Source organism: Vitis vinifera, chromosome 3 (assembly GCF_030704535.1).
Source record: "Vitis vinifera cultivar Pinot Noir 40024 chromosome 3, ASM3070453v1".
In the NCBI taxonomy this organism is placed as follows: Eukaryota; Viridiplantae; Streptophyta; class Magnoliopsida; order Vitales; family Vitaceae; genus Vitis; species Vitis vinifera.
Window position 1 is genome coordinate 3,621,281 of NC_081807.1, and position 18,785 is coordinate 3,640,065.

General features: G+C 35.1%; 3 protein-coding genes across 5 annotated transcripts; 1 reads left to right on the forward strand and 2 right to left on the reverse strand.

Annotated features, from left to right (window-relative positions):
• Positions 1–20: 20 nt before the first annotated feature.
• On the reverse strand, positions 21–7,613 carry LOC100853559 (phenylalanine--tRNA ligase alpha subunit, cytoplasmic). Its single transcript, XM_003631607.4, has 18 exons — positions 7,332–7,613; positions 7,097–7,219; positions 6,866–6,958; positions 6,696–6,752; positions 6,149–6,204; positions 5,875–5,967; positions 5,152–5,242; positions 4,100–4,137; positions 3,952–3,990; positions 3,221–3,297; positions 3,055–3,139; positions 2,879–2,975; positions 1,856–1,952; positions 1,295–1,366; positions 969–1,035; positions 762–887; positions 480–534; positions 21–400 (listed from the first exon to the last, which is right to left on the reverse strand). The coding sequence occupies exons 1-18, from the start codon at positions 7,476–7,478 to the stop codon at positions 347–349; spliced, it is 1,467 nt and encodes a 488-aa protein (XP_003631655.1). The 5' UTR covers positions 7,479–7,613; the 3' UTR covers positions 21–346.
• An 890-nt stretch (positions 7,614–8,503) lies between these two features.
• LOC100853527 (NADH dehydrogenase [ubiquinone] iron-sulfur protein 8, mitochondrial) lies at positions 8,504–15,213 on the reverse strand. The gene is made up of 8 exons (XM_003631606.4): positions 15,018–15,213; positions 12,475–12,553; positions 10,913–10,966; positions 10,714–10,805; positions 10,523–10,636; positions 9,122–9,189; positions 8,933–9,044; positions 8,504–8,843 (listed from the first exon to the last, which is right to left on the reverse strand). The coding sequence occupies exons 1-8, from the start codon at positions 15,072–15,074 to the stop codon at positions 8,748–8,750; spliced, it is 672 nt and encodes a 223-aa protein (XP_003631654.1). The 5' UTR covers positions 15,075–15,213; the 3' UTR covers positions 8,504–8,747.
• Positions 15,214–15,358: 145 nt separating this feature from the next.
• Positions 15,359–18,566, forward strand: LOC100853459 (protein NONRESPONDING TO OXYLIPINS 2, mitochondrial). Of its 3 annotated transcripts, none has more exons than XM_003631605.4 (3): positions 15,359–15,696; positions 15,778–15,896; positions 18,135–18,566. In XM_003631605.4, exons 1-3 carry the CDS (start codon positions 15,551–15,553, stop codon positions 18,152–18,154), a joined length of 285 nt encoding a protein of 94 aa, XP_003631653.1. In that variant the 5' UTR covers positions 15,359–15,550; the 3' UTR covers positions 18,155–18,566. The 3 variants fall into 3 exon arrangements, with proteins under 3 accessions (XP_003631653.1, XP_003631652.1, XP_059591828.1); XM_003631604.4 differs by lacking the exon at positions 18,135–18,566 and adding an exon at positions 16,167–16,456; XM_059735845.1 differs by lacking the exon at positions 18,135–18,566 and having other exon boundaries at positions 15,395–15,696; positions 15,778–16,456.
• Positions 18,567–18,785: the final 219 nt, after the last annotated feature.

An 18,785-nucleotide genomic window follows, 5' to 3' on the forward strand; every position in this document is an offset into this window, starting at 1 on the left:
AAGCAGTGTGATCAGATCTGTAATATAAAACAAATATGTATATATAAACAGAAAATCATGCTTAAGTTAGTAGTCCTCTACCATAGTGGGCATTTGGGGAACAGCCACAGTAAAATAAAATTAATTAAGACCAGATGAAGTTATCACCTCCTAGCAAAAAGATACAAGACCCAGTTATCAAACAACCCTATGGGGGCACATCCTAACAGCCAATCTAATCCCGTAAGTTGCCTAAGGCATATATTCCCCCAAAATCAGTGGTGTTACTGGGGACATGAATGAACTCAATAGAGTGTCCAATCTAAGAATTTTTTTTTGATAATATATGATAGGTATGCTCTGTAATCTACTCAATTCCAAGGCGACATATTGGGTTTCTCTTGATGAGTCCAAGATCCACCTGAAAAAACAAAAATATACGATCAGATTAATATTAGTCATATAAGCTTGTATTGTTTAGGAAGCAAATGAAGTGTTACCTTGTGCCCGAAGAGATCCCGAATGTTGTCTACACCATACAATATCATGGTTGGTCTGTTTCAAAAGTAAAAACAAAAAAAATCAAGTTTTCACGATATTGTCCAACAAGAAAACATCCATATTGAAGCTTCATTAACGTTCTTTATTTTGTGGAATCATGGCAATGAAGATGATATTGATACTGATTAAAATAGTGACTAATAATTTTTTCTAACAGGTTAGCAACATATAATTCAAGGCCAAACACACCATATGCAACAACAGTAAAATCCTTCGCTTACCTCTCAAGGGAAAGGCCCCATGCAATAACCCGGACATCTTCTGGGAGTCCCATAGGAAGCAACATTTCAGGTCTGAACATGCCAGAATTTCCTATCTCTACCCATTTCTTCAAGCCTTCATGATAACTGACCAAATAAAGGCTTATATAGCAAGTTGCTGGATAGAAGAGATGCAACAGCTCAATTAGGTAAATCATGGTCTACTACCTGAAGATTTCCATGCTGGGTTCAGTGTATGGATTGTAAGCAGGCTTGAAACGTAGCTGGGACATTCCTGAAAGCAAGAATAAAATAAAGTTTTTTACTTCTACTGAGAGTTGCATAAATTCTTAAACATTACACAGTACTCATCAATCTTCCATAATACTAAATATTGGCATTTATGAAAGAGCAAGACTTTATAATTAAAAAAATTGCCAAACTTCTTTATCCTGGAACTTTGAAGAAGAAAACCCTTGCAACAAATTTGTTAAAAGCTGGAGAAAAAAAATACATAAACCAACCAAATTCTCAACAAAAAGTTAATGTACTACCTAGACGTGAAAAGAAGTCCTGTAAGACTCCAATCAGATCGCCAAGAGTTAGCCCCCTATCACATACAAGGCCTGAAACAGGAATTCAGATAGATGAATGATTCATAAAAACACAATAACCAATTATTACTTGTCAATCGGTTTATTGATTAGGTAACACTATTCTGCCATTGAGGTCAGACCAAAACAAAATCTCTAACACCTTACTAAAACATGGGCCATTTTTTTTTGTCTACTATTGTAAAATCGGTTTTTATATCAACAAAGTGAAACTGGCATGTATTCAAATTCGATAAGAACTAGGGCTTGGGCCCCTTGTTCATATAAAAGTAATTTGGGGCTTGACACAACTCAAAAACATGGGTTGGGCTAGCAGGTCACTGGGTTACGTTTCTTGGTTTCAAGCCTCATGATAGGTCTATTCTTGTTCAGATGCTCTATACCCTTGGTTCAATTCATACATTGATGGCAAACTAACCTGACATGAATTAAGTTACATCAATGGTGCACACCAGTGAGACACTTACACCTAACAGATTTCTTTGGTACATGGATAAATACCTTCTATCTGATGAAACTCTGCAAGATGTGTTCGATCAACAGCTTCATTTCTGAAAACACGATCAATGGAGTAGTACTTTTTAGGGGCAAAAGGTTTCTGCACATAAGAGTCCATTGATTAATATCAACAGGAGGAACAATTACCCAAAACTCCAAGCAAAAAAATGAGAAGAAACAAAGAGAAACTGGTAGATTGACAACACAACCAATATTCTTTGCAATAATGGCTAACACAAAACTCAAGAATAGAAAAAGTTACATGTTGAAAAAAGAATTATAGATGCTTATCTAAACATGTTATGACCTGTCAAAACTGAGTGGATATTGTCCACTTTGCGACCACAACTTTCATGGCCGCTCTCACGGGCTTTAAAACTCCTCCAACCAGTTCAAAGGTGTCAGTCCTTGTAAATCCCAGGAACTTCTCATCTCTAGGTGATGAGGGACATCAGAACTTACCCTTCCATATAGGCCTGACATCCTCATCGGCCCACAACTCATGAGGCATTTGACTCCACACACTTTTCTAGTTGAGGATTGGCTCTAATAGCATGTATTATGACCTGCTGACACTGGGTGTATATTATCTGCTTTGGGCTCACAATCTTTATGGCCCCCCTTACAGCTTTAAAATGCATCTAACCAGTTCATAGACATCACCTCTTATGAATCTCAGGAACTTCTCCCTGGGAGAAGTGGAATGTCACAAAACATATCCAATTGAAACTTGAATGCTTCACTAACATGTGGAGCATAATTGTATACAAGCCTTAATGGTATCCAAATTTCCAATAACTTCAACAGAACCAAGATCCTATGATTGACCACATTTGATTTGCTAATTATAAGAGATCAAGCTGTAATACATGATCAAAGTATTAAAAAAACTAAAATAGGACATCAAACATGACAAGTGAACTAAGCTAAACTTATTTTTTGTATCATATATCTGTTTTGGAAGGTATATGCTGCATGAACCCCATTTTGGGCAGTTTGGAAATTAAAAATCAAACACAATTACACCTGTGCTAGCAAGTAAAGCATCCTTGAGGAAACAGCAGTGGTGTGAGTTCGCAGTAGGTTCTTGTTTGCTTCCTCCCTTTTCCAATCATATCCATATCTACAGGACAAAAAATCTTCTTATAATGCATAGAAAGCTCAAATATCAAAATCGAAAAGAGAAAAAAAAAATTACATACCCTCTGGATCCATAACCACCATGCTCATGAACATGCTTCACCCGCTCAACATAATCTTCAGGCAGCATCTTTGTAGTGGAAGGAGCTGTAAATGAAAAGGCCAAAAGACTGTCAGAAAAAATACCAAACATAGCAGTCACTGATTAGGAGATCAAGTTGAACAGACCTTGCAGGAAGAAGGTATCATGTGAATCACGAGCAGGGTGTTGTTGTGGCTGGAACAGTGCATCAAAATTCCAGAAGCTGGAAGGTGGAGCATCATAAAGGGATTAAAATCTAAGAGCAAAAAAATATCGGTCACCACTAAAATAGTGGGTTAACATTCAAAGCCCTGGAAATGCATAGTTGACATTCTAAAAGAATTCCATCCAGTAATCCATTTCTAGTCAAACTCTAGGTTCTTGTAAGGTGTTCAGATGCACCTCAGTGTTTTGCACACCATGAAATAAAGTGTTCACATAAAATAAACCACTTAAACATGATTTCCTCATTTTTTTTTCTTCTGGCCTATGAGAAAACTAGCAATAGGAATATTTTATAGGTTCTTGATGACATGGGGCTTTTTCTAAGAGTAATGAAGCCTTTTCAACATCTGGATGGAAAAAATATTTCTTTTTTTGAAACATGTGTTTCAACACAACAGTGCATTGTACAACATTTGTGATAAACTATTTGCATTCAACTCTGAGAGAGAGAGAGAGAGGAGAAAGAAGAAATAGCGAAAGAGGGAAAGGAAAATGGACCATGTTTTAAAATGGCATTGATTTCCCATCAAAGGCATTAGCCCATAACTTCATTAGGAATAAAAAGAAAAGCTACAAGCTTGCAAAGGTTTCCTATCTGCTACTGGAAGCACCAATCACATGTGTAAAAATGAAGTTGGCATTTTTCAGCTACCTGCTTTCAACAAAATTGTTTGTTGGCATCTCCTCAAAACTGCATCAGAACACAACAATACAGAAAATTGTTTAAGCTTAAATATAGAAATACATTGATAAAACAAATAAATATAGTCAACCATCACAGAACAAAAATCAGTACTAACCCCATTTGGAGAAAAATCATCTGCAGTTGTCGCCGTACCTGGAATAGAGAGATGTTAGAAGTGTAATTATATGAACAACTGCCATAACTTAATCAGGAATAGACCACCTCAACTTGAAGGAAGTCATTCTACCAGTTTCAGGCAAAAGATAAGTACATGCTCTTTCATATGTACAACTAGATTGCATTTGGGTTGACTTATATGAACAGTCAAAACAGGATCCCTCAAAGATATGTAGACATATTTTTATATATTCAATTATCATGCGAGACAAATCCGATGAAAATGAAAAGGGCCTTCACTGAATTTTATTATATCAATTCTACTAAAGTTACTCCTCAATTCCCTTTTAGGGGAAATAAAAGAATAAATGAATTGATCCTAAGAATTAGAGGTGTCAACTGCAAGTTGAAATACTTTAAAATACAAATTCTGCTGAAAAAGTTTGCAACAAGGTTGGATTCATGAGAATAACTTCAATTGGAGATGTTTAAACTTGTTGGGTAAAGGAGTGGTTCTAGTATGTATATGTAACATATATAAAGATGAACATACAAAGAGAAAGAGGGGGAGAGATCAGGTTATACAAGCGGTTTTGACAATTTTTCTCTACTTTCTAAACCATACATAGTTAATAAACTGCAAATAGTGCAGATCATATAGAAGAACCCCCACAATATTTCTCTTCCATCAGAACACTGTGGCATTCCCCTTTTTATTGCTGTTTCATATATCCAAGACATCTTAGCATTACATATATGTATGTGTGTGTAGGCAAGCTCTTGTGTAAAATGCGTGAATGATAAATTCCTCTGGAGAGGGTGGGTATGGAGATAGAGCGCAATGAAATTCTTAGTTATTCCGATTATAGGTAACTTGCATTAAGTTGTAGAAAAAAAAAAATCTATCTATCCATCTATCTATGTAATATTTTTAGTGTGCTATTGACATTGTAGCTACTTAACTGTTATCTTGAATAGTCTAAGGTTCATCAAAAATCAACTGGAGCTAATAATGACAGCCAAAAAATAAAAATTAAATAATATGCTTACCTTGAGCAATGGATGAAGATGGCCACCTTCAGCAGATTGACCTTTGGCATTGAAATTATACTCTTTGAACTCTAGCTCCTTCCAATCACCCCTTAAAATGACCAAATTAAATATTAGCAAGATCAACTACATATACTGTTAATGACAATCTATTTGGACCTGATGACAGAAAGCAAATCCTTCGGTGTGATTAACCCAATGAATAAGTACCCAGTTAGACTAGGTGCTTCCATGGTATGTTGAAAATGGATAAGATGGAAGGATGGTCATGATGCTAGCCAGAAACAGAAGGTCATTCATGAACATGCAGAATAGGAGCGAACACGTGATTATTTACTAAAATAAAAGTGGATAGTATTATTTTAGATGGGAACCTCCTTAACAAGACATTCACAATTTAGATCTCAAGTAAGGAAAAACAACTGACTTCAGATTTTCTAAAACTTTGAAAGACATACAAAATAACTAAGGTTTACTCCTTTGCACAAATGAGCTAGTTGACTAAAAGTTTATCTTGATTGCTGTTGAACATTTCAAAATATAATAAAGAAAAAATTATGATATAATATTGTCCAAGGAAAAAGAGAGAATGTAGATATTTAGATTCAATGACCTCAAAATCCCTATCAAGTCATACTTATCAAAAAAAACCCTATCCAGTCATTACTCTTCATTGAGAAATTGCATTCCTCCCAAGAAAGCATTATCAAATATACATCATACCTTTGCAGATTTTCTCGAGTCAAATCAGTAGCAACTTTCTTTCTCTTGGGAGCATAATTAGGACCTTTTCTCACTGAGTAACCTTTCCATGTCCTAGAAAGACAAGAAAATAAATTGTAAAAAATAAAAATAGAATGTGCACCAGTGTTCTAGGGTAATTGATCACATGGAAATGTCTCTAGCATAATATTTAAAACCCTAGAGAGCATAATGGTCCGTTCCATCAAAAACAATAACAACTACAACAACAAAGATACAACAATATGATAATTACTGCAGAGCAATAAGCTTTCTTCGTTTGAGAGCGTCAATGTCAGCTTGGCTAAGTGCCTGCAATCACAACAAAGTTTTCAATAGTGAAATAAACGAAAAAGTAAAATAAGAATCCACATAATTAAATTTAATACCAAAAGAACGTAATCAGATTTGAAAAGAAGGTGAATGATTAAGAGCCATCACCTATCTCATGCATCAAATGAACCTACTATATATGCTACCATATGATGTCAATGTGGGAAGCTAAAGTATAAACCATAAAATGGAGAGCGATGGTTCTCGAGTATACCAATAGCTACAGAACATACTTGCATTTTCCCTCAACCATGTTTGAATATTTTATAGAACACAAGTAGCATTCCCAATTGTACTCAAAATAGCCAAAGAATGCTACAATTGAAATCAATGCAATTTAATTTCCTCAAGGGACATGAAATTGAAATTTGCTATTGAATATCAGGTCTCTAGAAAAAAAAAAAAACATCAATTGTCCATGACTGAACTAATATGATACTGATAATGAATCCATTAGAAATATTACTCACCTCCTCATTTTGGATCCGTGTAAGCAGATCTTTGGCTGTGTCCTCCACTTGTTGAACCTACAGAAATTGAATCTAAGTATGAACTGAGGATAACCCATCTAAAAAGCTATCAAGTTGATAATAGCAGATAGTCGAAACCAAATTAATCCATAGATGCCAAACTGCATTACCTTTCTGGACACTTGTTGTTTTCCTATCTCCAACCATTTATTCTTTATGGCCTGTGAGCAACCTATTTTGTACACCGAGGGGTCAACCTTTCTCTGCATCATTCAATAAACATATCGTTACAAACCAACAATTACCCCAGTTTCAAATTTTTCATCATACAAGAATTTTCAAAATTAGATGCTAAAATTAGATCTTAATTTGCTAATTTGACAAAATTAATAAAAATGAACCTGCAGTTCTTCTCGTGATATGCCCTCAGGTGGTACGGCCAAGAACAATTGCACTTCCGGTGAGCCAGCCGCAGCATATAACTTGCCTTCATCGGTGAGCACCCACTTTTCCCTCTTGATATCCTACAAAACATTCATGAAAACCGCACTGAAGTCATGTATTGACGAAGAACTGAAACAAAACTGAAAAATCTTATTGTGGATGATTTTCTCGGAAACAAACGGAAGGGGGAACCTGAGCATCGACGAGTCTGAAACCGTGGAGGCTCTTGATGACGTTGACAATCTCGTTGTGGTCGATTCCGCTTTGGGAAGCGAAGTCGCCTGAATCGGAGATTTCGACATTCTTCTCCAGATGACCTAATATGGCTTCTTCCGCCATTCTGTATCTCTTTCTCTATCTTCGCGCCGTCTCTATCTCTGGGCACTCTGATTTGCTGCTCTTTTGCCCTATGACAATGGAGGCTGCGCAACCTAAACGGGTTGGACCCGAACAAAAATTCGCTCTTGGATCAGGTGACAATTCAAGAATACTGGATTGGGTTAGGCCCAAATATATTCCTTACCCGACCTGGCCCAGTGTAATTATATAATTGGAAATGGAGAGTTATGTTTCTTCTTATGAATCGTCAAACAAAACAACTATGTTTAATTAAATTAAATTACTTAAAGTTTATTTTTATATAAAAATAAAAATAAATTAAATTACTTAGGTTTTTATTTAGAAAGTGTTTTAAAAAATAGTTATAAAAACCAATTTTTGAGAATATTTTTGAAAACTATGCTTAACATCTTGTAGAATATATAAATCGGTTTGAGATTTTAAATGTTTTTAACTTATTTTATATTTTAAAGTATATTTAATAATTTATTTGTAATTGTTTTTTTTATATTTGTGCAATTTTTTTTTAAAACAATCATAAGATATAATTTAAAAACATCTTGTTTTTTTTTTGAAGTATTAAAAAATATTTTATGTTTTCAAGAACAAAAAAATTCGTTTTTCAATTTCTAATTATCAAAAGTGTTTTCTTGTTTTATTTATTTATTTATTTTAAAGAACAAAAAAAAAATGTTTTAAAAAATAATTAACAAACAGAGGCTAATTTCCATATAAATAAATTTTTAATTTTATTTTTCATCCTAAAGAATGATCCAAACATCCAAACATATGACATCATAAAAGAATTGAGAACAAATTCTCGTTCTCTTTTCCAGCATTCAAAGGAAACATTTCCTATTGCCGCACTAAAAATTTTAGAAGTTATAAATTCTTAAAAAATTATAATTATTGCCCCATGAAAGGGATGAGGAGAGCAGAAGCCTCATCTAAAGCTATTATGAACATTTCAACCTTTTCTGAAGTGAGACACCAAATCCACCATCCACCAAGGGATGAACAAATAATTGGTTGAAAAGCTCTAAACCTTCATCTCATAAGGCTTTCATGTTGTAAATTATACAACTAGAAACTTTGTTCCCGATCTAAATAATAATGCAGAGAGGGTTGTTTAACAAGCAAAACCACTCAATCACTTGAGCGAGAACAAAATAATCTTTGAGACCACCATAAGCAGGATCTGTTTATTTTTCACATCATCTCAAGGGTTGGAAAATGAAACTTGTCACCAAGGCATGGAGGTTGAAATTATCAGCGGTAGAGGCTTTCAGCTCTGAGGTTCTCTGCAATCTCGGTTTCCCAGCGATCCCCGTTCTCAAGCAATTTCTCTTTATCATACAGGAGCTCCTGCAATGATACAGGAAGATAAAAATCATTCTTTTGGAACCAACTGCTGGGCAGTTCATTATCTAGCGGCGAGAAGGATGCTTACAGACCTCGTGAGTTTCTGTAGTGAATTCAAAGTTGGGACCTTCCACAATGGCATCAACAGGGCATGCCTCTTGGCAGAATCCACAGTAAATGCACTTGGTCATGTCAATGTCGTACCTGTGAAGTTAAACCAACTAGTGAGTGAGCTAGTGAGTGAGTGAGTGAGATAGAGATCACCAAGTAAGACCCATCACCTGGTCGTTCTACGGCTTCCATCTTCACGCTCCTCAGCTTCAATGGTGATTGCTTGAGCTGGGCATATCTGATAAACAATAAATACTAATGTGAGGACACTCAAATGGCCAAATGAGTTTTTCCGGTGGATTGGTGTCAACAACTCTTTGTAGGTCTCTTTTCATGGATATATTGAATCGATTTTATAAAATACATATCTAGTTAACAGTCCAGAAAAGGGGACTACACGTATGCACACACCCAAAAAATTATATCCACTTTTGTAGACAATATAGTTCATTGAGTATATGCTGGGCTAACCAGGTTTGTACTCGATGAAGGCTGTGGTACCATTGATTGAGAAACCATCTTTTTCAGAATATTTCCACCAAAAATTATAGCATTAACAATGGCAAAAGGTTTAGACAAGTACATGCTTCAAGAAATATCTAGCTGTTATTTGTTGAAACTACCACATATCAGAAATTCCTAAAAGCATACAAAATCTTAAACCTTCTGTGAAACTTTGGTAGTCTAGCTTCCAACATGATCTGCATTTCATATATTAGATGTGATTTTTCAACTAAGTGTTCCAACTTAATCATATAGATATATGTATAATTTTTTTGAGTTAAAAACATATAATAGCTCAACCAAACCTTGACATGAATAATAATCATATAAAAAACATAAACCCAAATACCACCTAATTATTAAATAGGTAACACGTCATGGAACTCATTTAACCCATTTAATAATTATGTCTTCCTATTAAATAATTAAGTTGAGTTAGATCTTGTAGATATCCATATGTTTAATATATCAACCAAACATGTTTATCACTCAATTGACCTATTTATTGAAAAACAAATTTAAAATAAGTTAAATATGGGCTAAATGGTTTAAAAATATAATTAGGTTAATATTAGGATTAAATGGATCAATTTGGGTCAAATTCATGTCATACAGGTTGACCCAAAAATTAACTATTTATTAAACGGGTTATGCAGATCAATATAAATTTGACCCAAACCCATTTATGCTCTACTTGAACCCGCGAAAAGCATGTTGGGTTCATGTTGTGTCAGCAAATCATATCAAACTTTGCCACCCATATGAAACAGCATGAACGATAATTCAACAAAAAACCTATTGGATTTCAGCATCAGCCTGGAACAGCAATGTAAGGTCTCTAGAACAGGGCAAGCCACTGTCCAAGACAATGGTAAGACAACCATTTCCAGTACATGAGTCTATATTTACAGAGCATAATGACAAGGATGAACTGTAAACAAGGTTCTACTATGGAAAAGAAACATGAGAACTTATTCAAAGGGCAGGCGGATCACGCCATCTTTGGCAAAGCTTTGGTTCCTCACACCAAATTCAATCAAACAAAGAGAATGATTATGAAGTCTTACAGCTTCACAGAGTTTACAGGCAATGCAGCGCTCCTCTCCTGTAGGGTAACGTCGGAGTGCATGTTCTCCACGAAAACGAGGGCTCAAAGGGCCTTTTTCAAATGGATAATTGATCTGCATAGCAAAAGAAAGCCTTGAGATTGTAGCCCAACTCAATCTATGCTGGATAATGGTTGTAGAATAACACTTACAGTAACTTGTGTGTCAAAGAAATACTTAAGTGTCAACATCAAACCCCGAACCATTTCAGTGAGAAATAAGGTATTGATGCTATGATTAAAAACTGCAATTATTTCAGGAAAAAAAAAATCAGAAACAATCATCCATTGTAGTAAAAACCCCAAATTGTGTTCATAAAAATCCCAAAATGTTACTCTAACAAGCTATTACCAGAATTCCAGTCTTTTGACATGTCCTTAGCAAGTTGCTCTCTTTCCTCATCATCTGCAGTTTATGGATAATTGAAAATGCATAAACAAACCATAAATATCCACAATTATCTAAAATAAAATTATATTGCCTATCAGCAGATAAAATTCCCTCTGTGCAGGAATTACACAATTTCTTTAATAACAATGTTAAAAGTTCTTCCCCAAGAGGCTATGTAACAAGGATATAAAAGCTTGCATCAAGGTGCTTATGTACGCATCTATGTCCTTGCCTGTGTGCATACGCACATGGTATTTTTCTCAGTATGACACAACTGACACTTAAAACACTTAATAGTGATCATCACATAAACATTGGGGAGAAAAAAAATTGTTAAATACAGCTTAAAAAGAGCATCTTTTGCACAACTGTAATTCACAGCACCCTAGTGGATCTAGCAAACTGTTCAATAATTCCATAAAACATAATTCCTATTGACTAGTTGAGTTCCTATTACAAAACTACATTTTTTAACTACTTACTTTTCCACATAATATTCTGGTTTTTTCATGTTAAGTAAAAAGATATAGTGCTCTTTTTCACGCCTATCAATGTATTGAGTTTGACATATATGATTTACATTCTCAACTTCCAAATGCCCAGCAATATAACCCTCCATGATTTCAGCTTTCAAAATTCTAGATGAAAAGGCCTAGGTCAGAAACAGCTTTGATGCTTATGTGAGCATAGCCCACTCTCCACTACCTTGTGCTTTTATGTAACTCTAAGCATGATGTCCGACATAACTCTAAGCGGTAAATTCTCGGTCAAGTCCCTATACATAGCTCTTGAGGCGGGTGGTTCATCTTTGTTTCCTTCAAGCTTTATTTGGAACGTGAATGTGCAGCCCAAGATAAGCTTCTTTGCATGGGAGGCTACGTGGGGAAAAGCCTTAACATTGGATCTAGTCCAGAAAAGAGGATGGGCCTTGGCAAATAGATGTTTTATGTGTCTTGAGAAAGAGGAGAACATAAACCACCTTCTTCTTCATTGTTCCAGGACGAGGGCGTTATGGGATCTTCTTTTTGCTTTATTTGGGTTGTCTTGGGTTTTGCCTTTTTCAGTTAGAGAAACCCTTCTAAGTTGGAATGGTTATTTTCTGGGCAAAAATCGCAAGAAGGTGTGGAGAGCTGCTCCTCTTCACATTTTTTGGACGGTTTGGAAGGAGAGGAATAGATTGGCTTTCAAGGATGAATCGTTGTCAATTCAGAGATTGAAACACTCTTTTATTCTTACCTTATGGGCTGAGGCTAAGTTGTTCATAGACGATTGCCCTCTAACTATAGCTAATTTTATTGATTGGTTGGGGTCTAAGTAGGCTATGGCAATCGGTTTACTTTTTTGTCTTTTGGCCTTTGATGGCGGGTGTATAGGTTTGTATACTTTGAGTCGCTACTTTAGCGCCTTTTTTATGAAATTCATTTACTTATCAAAAAAAAAGTATCATGTGAAGCTAAGATGACTTTATTCAGATAAAACTTATAAGACCAGGGAGTGAACAAACTGGAAAGCACCAAGCAAACCTTTTTTAGAGAAGAATGAGTGTGTAATGTAACGATGCCCATTAGGATTTGAACCCTGCAATGCTGGTCCAGCGACAGCCTATGAACCAAAAACATGAACAGGAAATCCATTTAAAATACAGCAGCTTACAAAACGGAAACAGGAAAACAAATGTTCAAATAATAAAAGATATAAATGTACTGGTGCCAATAGTAATATGACTATGATAAAGTAATGAGGACAATAGGACTATTATGATGATAATGACCGTGAACATAGATGAGAAACTATCACTGACAAACATCACGTTGCCATTTACTAGCTGCAATGGCAAAAAAATCATGCAGGGCATTGGCAACCTTGTTGGTATAAAAGAACAAGCAGAAACTAAGGCTATGTTTGACAACTGCTTTCAAGAACAGTTTTCTGTTTTTTAGAACAAAAAAACTGAAAAACATGTTTGACAATAAAAAACTGTTTTCTATTATCAAAAAACAGGAAACAAGGTGTTTCAAAGAACTACTTTTAGTTGTTTTCAGTTATTTTCAATTGTTTTTTGAGAATTATTTTAAAGAATAATTATACAAACATATTTAATGATTAAAAATAAAGCTATGGACATAAAAAATATTTTTAAAACATATTTAAAAATAGGTTAAAAACAATTTTAGGTTCCCAAATAGACTTTGGTTCTACAAAACATCAAAGAACAATTTTCAAAAATTATTCTTAAAAACTATTTTTTTAGAACTGTTTTAAAAAATAGTTACCAAACAAGGCCTAACCATCCGAGAAAACAAAAGACAAAACAATATACATCAACATCAAGCAAAATGGAATGAGCTATAATTCGGATTCATTTCTAGAATTTCTGAAATGGAAGTCAACCTCTATATCCTTTCCACTCTATACACCTCCAAATTAGCCTCAGAACATGTGGTAACATTTTTTCATTCCCATTGTAATTGTACAATTTTTTACTAACTTTCATGCCTAAGTCAAGTGCATAGTTTTAAAAGGCACCTAGGTCCAAGGCACAACCACTCGCTGGTTATAGCACCTTGCTAGCCAAGACCAATGCCTTTGAAGAGGCACTCCTCTTCTTGTCTACTTTACTTTTCCTTTTGAAATTGAAATTTATATAATTCTATTACTTTTTTGTAGAATGCTTCTTTTAAAAGTTTGAAATCTTAAATTTTTTAAGATTTTTTAATCATATTTTATAAAATTGATATGTATCCTACGTGAAATGAAACTTCACTTCATCATGCACCTTGCGTTGCACCCAGCGCTTAAGCTGTAGGAGACGTTTGTGCCTTAGGTGCGCCCTTGTGCCTTTTAAAACTATGATGCAGTATTTGGTCAAAGTATGGGTCATCTGTACCAAAGGTGGCATAGTAAATTTTCAGTCACTTCAATACCTCTCTCCAATGTGCCTAGGGCCCAACAAAAGCAAAACAAAGGGATCTGTCTATTTTTCAACCAGCATGAAGCAATTCTTATACCATCATCACTAACTGGAATTACCAACACGAATTCAGCCCATAATACCAAATTACTAAACAATTTGGACTCTAATTGTAAAGAGGTAACAACCCCAGAACAGATATAAAAAGAAACATACCCAATCATCTATGATGGAGTACCTTTTTAGGGTTTTTAGTCCTATGCTTGAATAGTTAAACCCAATTAATGGTTTAACACTATCAGATGGACACATATTTCTGGCCCCTCTAGGTGCTTCCATGGTGTGGGATACTATAACCATTTTCAATCCGTCAGCTAATCCATAATATAACAATGATAATAGGTCAATAGGCATATTTTCTGAGAAGTTAAATAAAATCACTCGTTTTTATGCTCATATTCATAGGAAATATATTCAAATTATAAGCATGATTTAAGATTATGGACTTAAAAATGCTAAAGAAGAATCTATTTATATGGGAAATCAAAACAGTTTCCAGAAATGTTTCGGGTAGCATTAGGCTTGAAAACAAACGGATAATAGGTCTGCCAATCCATGATATAGCAATGATAATAGGTCAATAGGTATATTTTTCCGAGAAGATAAATAACTCTATCATTCGTTTTTATCCTAACATTGATAGGAAATTTATTCAAATTATAAGCATGATTTAAGATTATGGACTTAAAAATGCTGAAGAAGAATCTATTTGGGATGGGAAATCAAAACAGTTTTTTCAGAAATGTTTCGGGTAACGTTAGGCTTGAAAACGAACAAAGATGAAAAATGAGGTGATGGCCAAGAAATGAAAGTTGATGAATACAAAATTTCCCCATTCTCACCAATATAGATAATCACACTGTGATTTCGTGTACACAAAAATCCCCAATAATTAGAGGAACTCTCGAAACCCTAAGGAGTGAATCTACAACCAGACTAATCAATCATCCAAATCGCACAGAGTTTCAATAAATCAGTCAAGATTTTGTTTAAGTACGACTAAAACAAAAATAGAAATTGCAAACTAGGGTTTCGATTCAGCTTGGATTGAGGAAGATAAAAACAAACATGGGATTAGGACAAAGGGGTTCTTACGAGTTGCCTAGAGCGAAGAGCGAGAAGAGACTTCCGAGCCAAGATCGCAGCAGCCATAGCCGGTTCTGATTATGTACTGAGCCGATGCCAAGTCTTGGATTTGAAGAGGGGAACGATATAAACTTGGAAATGGTAAAGAGCAGCAGGTCAGCAACAAAACGGTGCGTTTAGAATTATCAAAACGACATCGTTTTGTTTAACGCATATAGAAAGAGATAGAAAAGCGGTTCTAGGCCTCTGGTAGCAAGTCAGGTGGGCCGTCCGTTTTGAAATCAGCCCAAGCCCAATCAAACCCCACTTTACAAAAAAAATAATAATAAAGAAAATGAAAAAATCGATGTTTTCTGCTCTCATTTATGAAAACAGAAAACACTAGACAGTCGATGGTTTGGCTTAGTGGTCAGTAGACTCAGTACTAAGCTGTGACGACGTCGTTTTAGTGGAATGCCAAAAAGAAGGGGTTGTAGGGTTCAAGGGAGTTGTCCATTTTCCGGTTTTCTCATTTTTCTTCTCTGAATCCTCCAGGCATTGAGATGGCTGGGGTTTGCAGATCAGCGGTAATGGCTGGCACAAAGTCTCTGGCTTCTCGATCCAAAGCCCTAATCCCCAAAACCCTTTCTTCAAAGCCATTGGCTTCTCCATTTTCTTCTTCCACAAGACCCATGCCCTGCGCTTCCAGGTATAGTCTTCTGATTATCATCATCTACTTCTTCTTCTTCTTTTTGTTCAGAAAAAATAATATTGTTTCTTTTGTTTTCAGGATCCTTTCGGCGTTAGGAAGTGTGGAATCTCTGATGCCGCTTCACAGCGCCGTTGCTTCTGCTCGCCTCAAATCCTTCATTGCCGTTGATTCCACCTCCTGGAGCTGGCTTTCCCAAGGTTTCTTTCCTCTCCTCTTCAAATTTTATTTCTTGTCATATCGACGATGTTGAACTCTTCTTCAGTTTTTCAGTTTTCCGTGCTTCTGAATTTCTTTTTGCCCTTTTCCTTTTTTATAAGATGATTTCTGTCAAGATATTTGGTTACTCAAATGAATCATTAGGTTTAGGGCCCTATGTTTAGCAAATCAATGGATTTAGAATTCAATCTTGTAGCAATAAAGTATTGATAGATGCCTCTTCTGACATGATATTCTACTTGCTGTTATAGGACGTGCATTGCCTTTGTGACAAGGCCCGCAGGATCTATAGGGAAGATATTTGAATGGGTTTTTTTACCAAAAAAATGTCCTTCAAGTCACGAAGTTTGTACTTGGAATCTGCAGCTTAATTGACTGAGTTACTTGTTGCTATTGTTACCTTTTCCTTGAACAATTTGGTTTTGTGCTCAAGAAATTTCCTTGGCCTGCCTTTTTGGCTTCTAAATTAGTGTTTTGTAGACAATGCATGAAAGAAAATGGCAAAATGCTTTCTCATTGTAATAAATATGCTTCATGCTAACATTGGTTTTTTTGTTGGAAGCTTCATTTTTATTTTTGGTGTGTTTCATTTTACTTGATGTTAGATTGGGGTTAATCTATATTTTGTAAATTTGAGAAGAAAAAAAAATTGTTCCAGAGTTTGACATGTACAATTATAGTCTTCTGTGAAGGAAATCCATTCGCAAGATCAACTCATGGTGATGTGGTCTGATGGTCTCATCATGTGTCCTTATAATTATTTAGAGCCAATACATATTGAACATGTAGTTGACGCTTTGGGGCATTGTTTTTCTTTCAACTTAGAAATGAAGTACAATTAGAACATTTTTTAGAAATAAGGTACAGCTGAAAAGGAATATACAATTGTATATATGAACATTGTAAAAGCTTGGGCATTTAGATTGTGGGGGTTTACTTCTTTCAAGGAATAGCATATAGAGATGTTACAGATGGCTGTAATCCTTGATATTCTGTCATTGGTTTGCCTTGGATTCTGGAATAATGTTGTGATAGTTTTCAATTGATTTATTTTGAAGTCTATTTTAATTGAAGTTTCTCCTTTGAGTGGTTTCTTCGAGGATTTAAAGCAGCTCTTATTTAGACCTTGTTCAGACATTCTTAAAGTCTTTAAATACTACATTCTTTAGGATTTTTCGTTCAATACTATTTTTGTTTACACGTAGGTTTGCTGATCTTATTTAGAATTGAAGATTCATCATTGATTTTAGAGGTTTTTAATTAGAGAACAAGGAAAATTTATCATACAAAAATTATTGAATCACTAGAAGATTTGAAAGATTTTAGCTTTTAAGAGCATGCATAAGCTGTAAAGCTCAAGTGTGATTAAAAGCTGAGGCAAAAGAGTAAAGAAATGACTGATCACCATTGAATGCAATTCAATCCCTTCCTAAGTAATTTCCTTGTATTTTAATTATGCAGCAGCCACTCCTCCACCCAATCTTAGATAAACCATATAACCTGTTTCAACAAGATGTGGGGTGTTTGGTACGGTGATCCCAAAACAAAATGAACTATGACATAGGATCGGTGCTTTAGGGTTTAGACACAGTCCGTCACTTGGGCAGTATCTTTGTGCAAAGCTTGGCAAGCTAGGGTATCCTTATTACACAAGTTTTTGCTGAAATAAGTAATATCATCAATTATTTATTATTCGATGAAACCATATATTACTGTGTTTTTTAATATTTGCACATATCCAATTGAGGAATTTATCACATTAGCTCCACTTGCTAATATGTCATTACATCGTACTTGGCTGTGTTGCCTAAGGTTTATGGTCCACCCCTTGTGAAACTGTATACACTTGCACATATTCTGATAACTCAGAAATATGTACCTACATTCTAATCAGCTCAAGGGCTTAAAGGCATAAGGTATACCCAAATTAAACTCTCAACATGCTCATTTTTAATAGTGAAGATGGTAGGGCATTTCTGGTAGCAGCCATTGATACTAATCCAGCAGCAGTATGAGTAGACTTTTACCCAGGGTTTGATGCGTTCTTGTTTTCCTTTTGTCCTTAGAGTTTGCTTGGGTGGTGTTTTGGTCTTTTATGAAGTGCCATTTCTTCTTCAACTTGCTATACACTTCTTCACTAAGACAAATTTATCATTCCCCAGAGAAAATATTTCCATCTACTGATTATCTTGTATCTTTCTTCATGGGCTATTCCCTAGACTTTGCAGTTCCTCGGTGACAAAGACTCGAGGTTTCAGTTGCTTCAATCAAAATTGGCTGCAAGTTGAGCAGTGTCTGTGCTTTTGTTGGTTCCACCACTTCTTCCATTGCTTTTCCATTCATGACCACTGCTTGGTGTAAGTTATTTCCCTGGCCAAGAGTATCAAACTAGTATGGATCTTTGCCAATGCATCCTGTAATTCTAGATGTTTCGAAAATTTTAGATGTCTTCAATCCATTGCTCTCCCAAATAATGTGTTCCCAAACCAGTACTTGTTTGTGAAAATACTGGGTTTGTTGCTATTCAAAGAATGCAAGGATGAATGGCAATGAACACATCTGAAGTAACTCTTCATCTGTTGTTCCATCCTAGCATTTCTAATGCAACTAGGATCCTGTCTTCTTGATCAAATGGTAGAATTCTTCAAATCTGTAATGGAGTTAAAAGGGTGCCTATGGGGATTGTTTTTATTTGAAGTACTTTTTTCTTTAAAAACATTTTTAGGCGAATTATCTATTAAATGTTTTTCTAGAAAATACTATAAGTAATTTTTCAATATTTTAAAATTGCTTTATAAATTTTATCAATCGATGTAGTTTTCTCCAAAAGCATTATTTATCTTAAAAATATTTTCTAAAAAAACTACAAA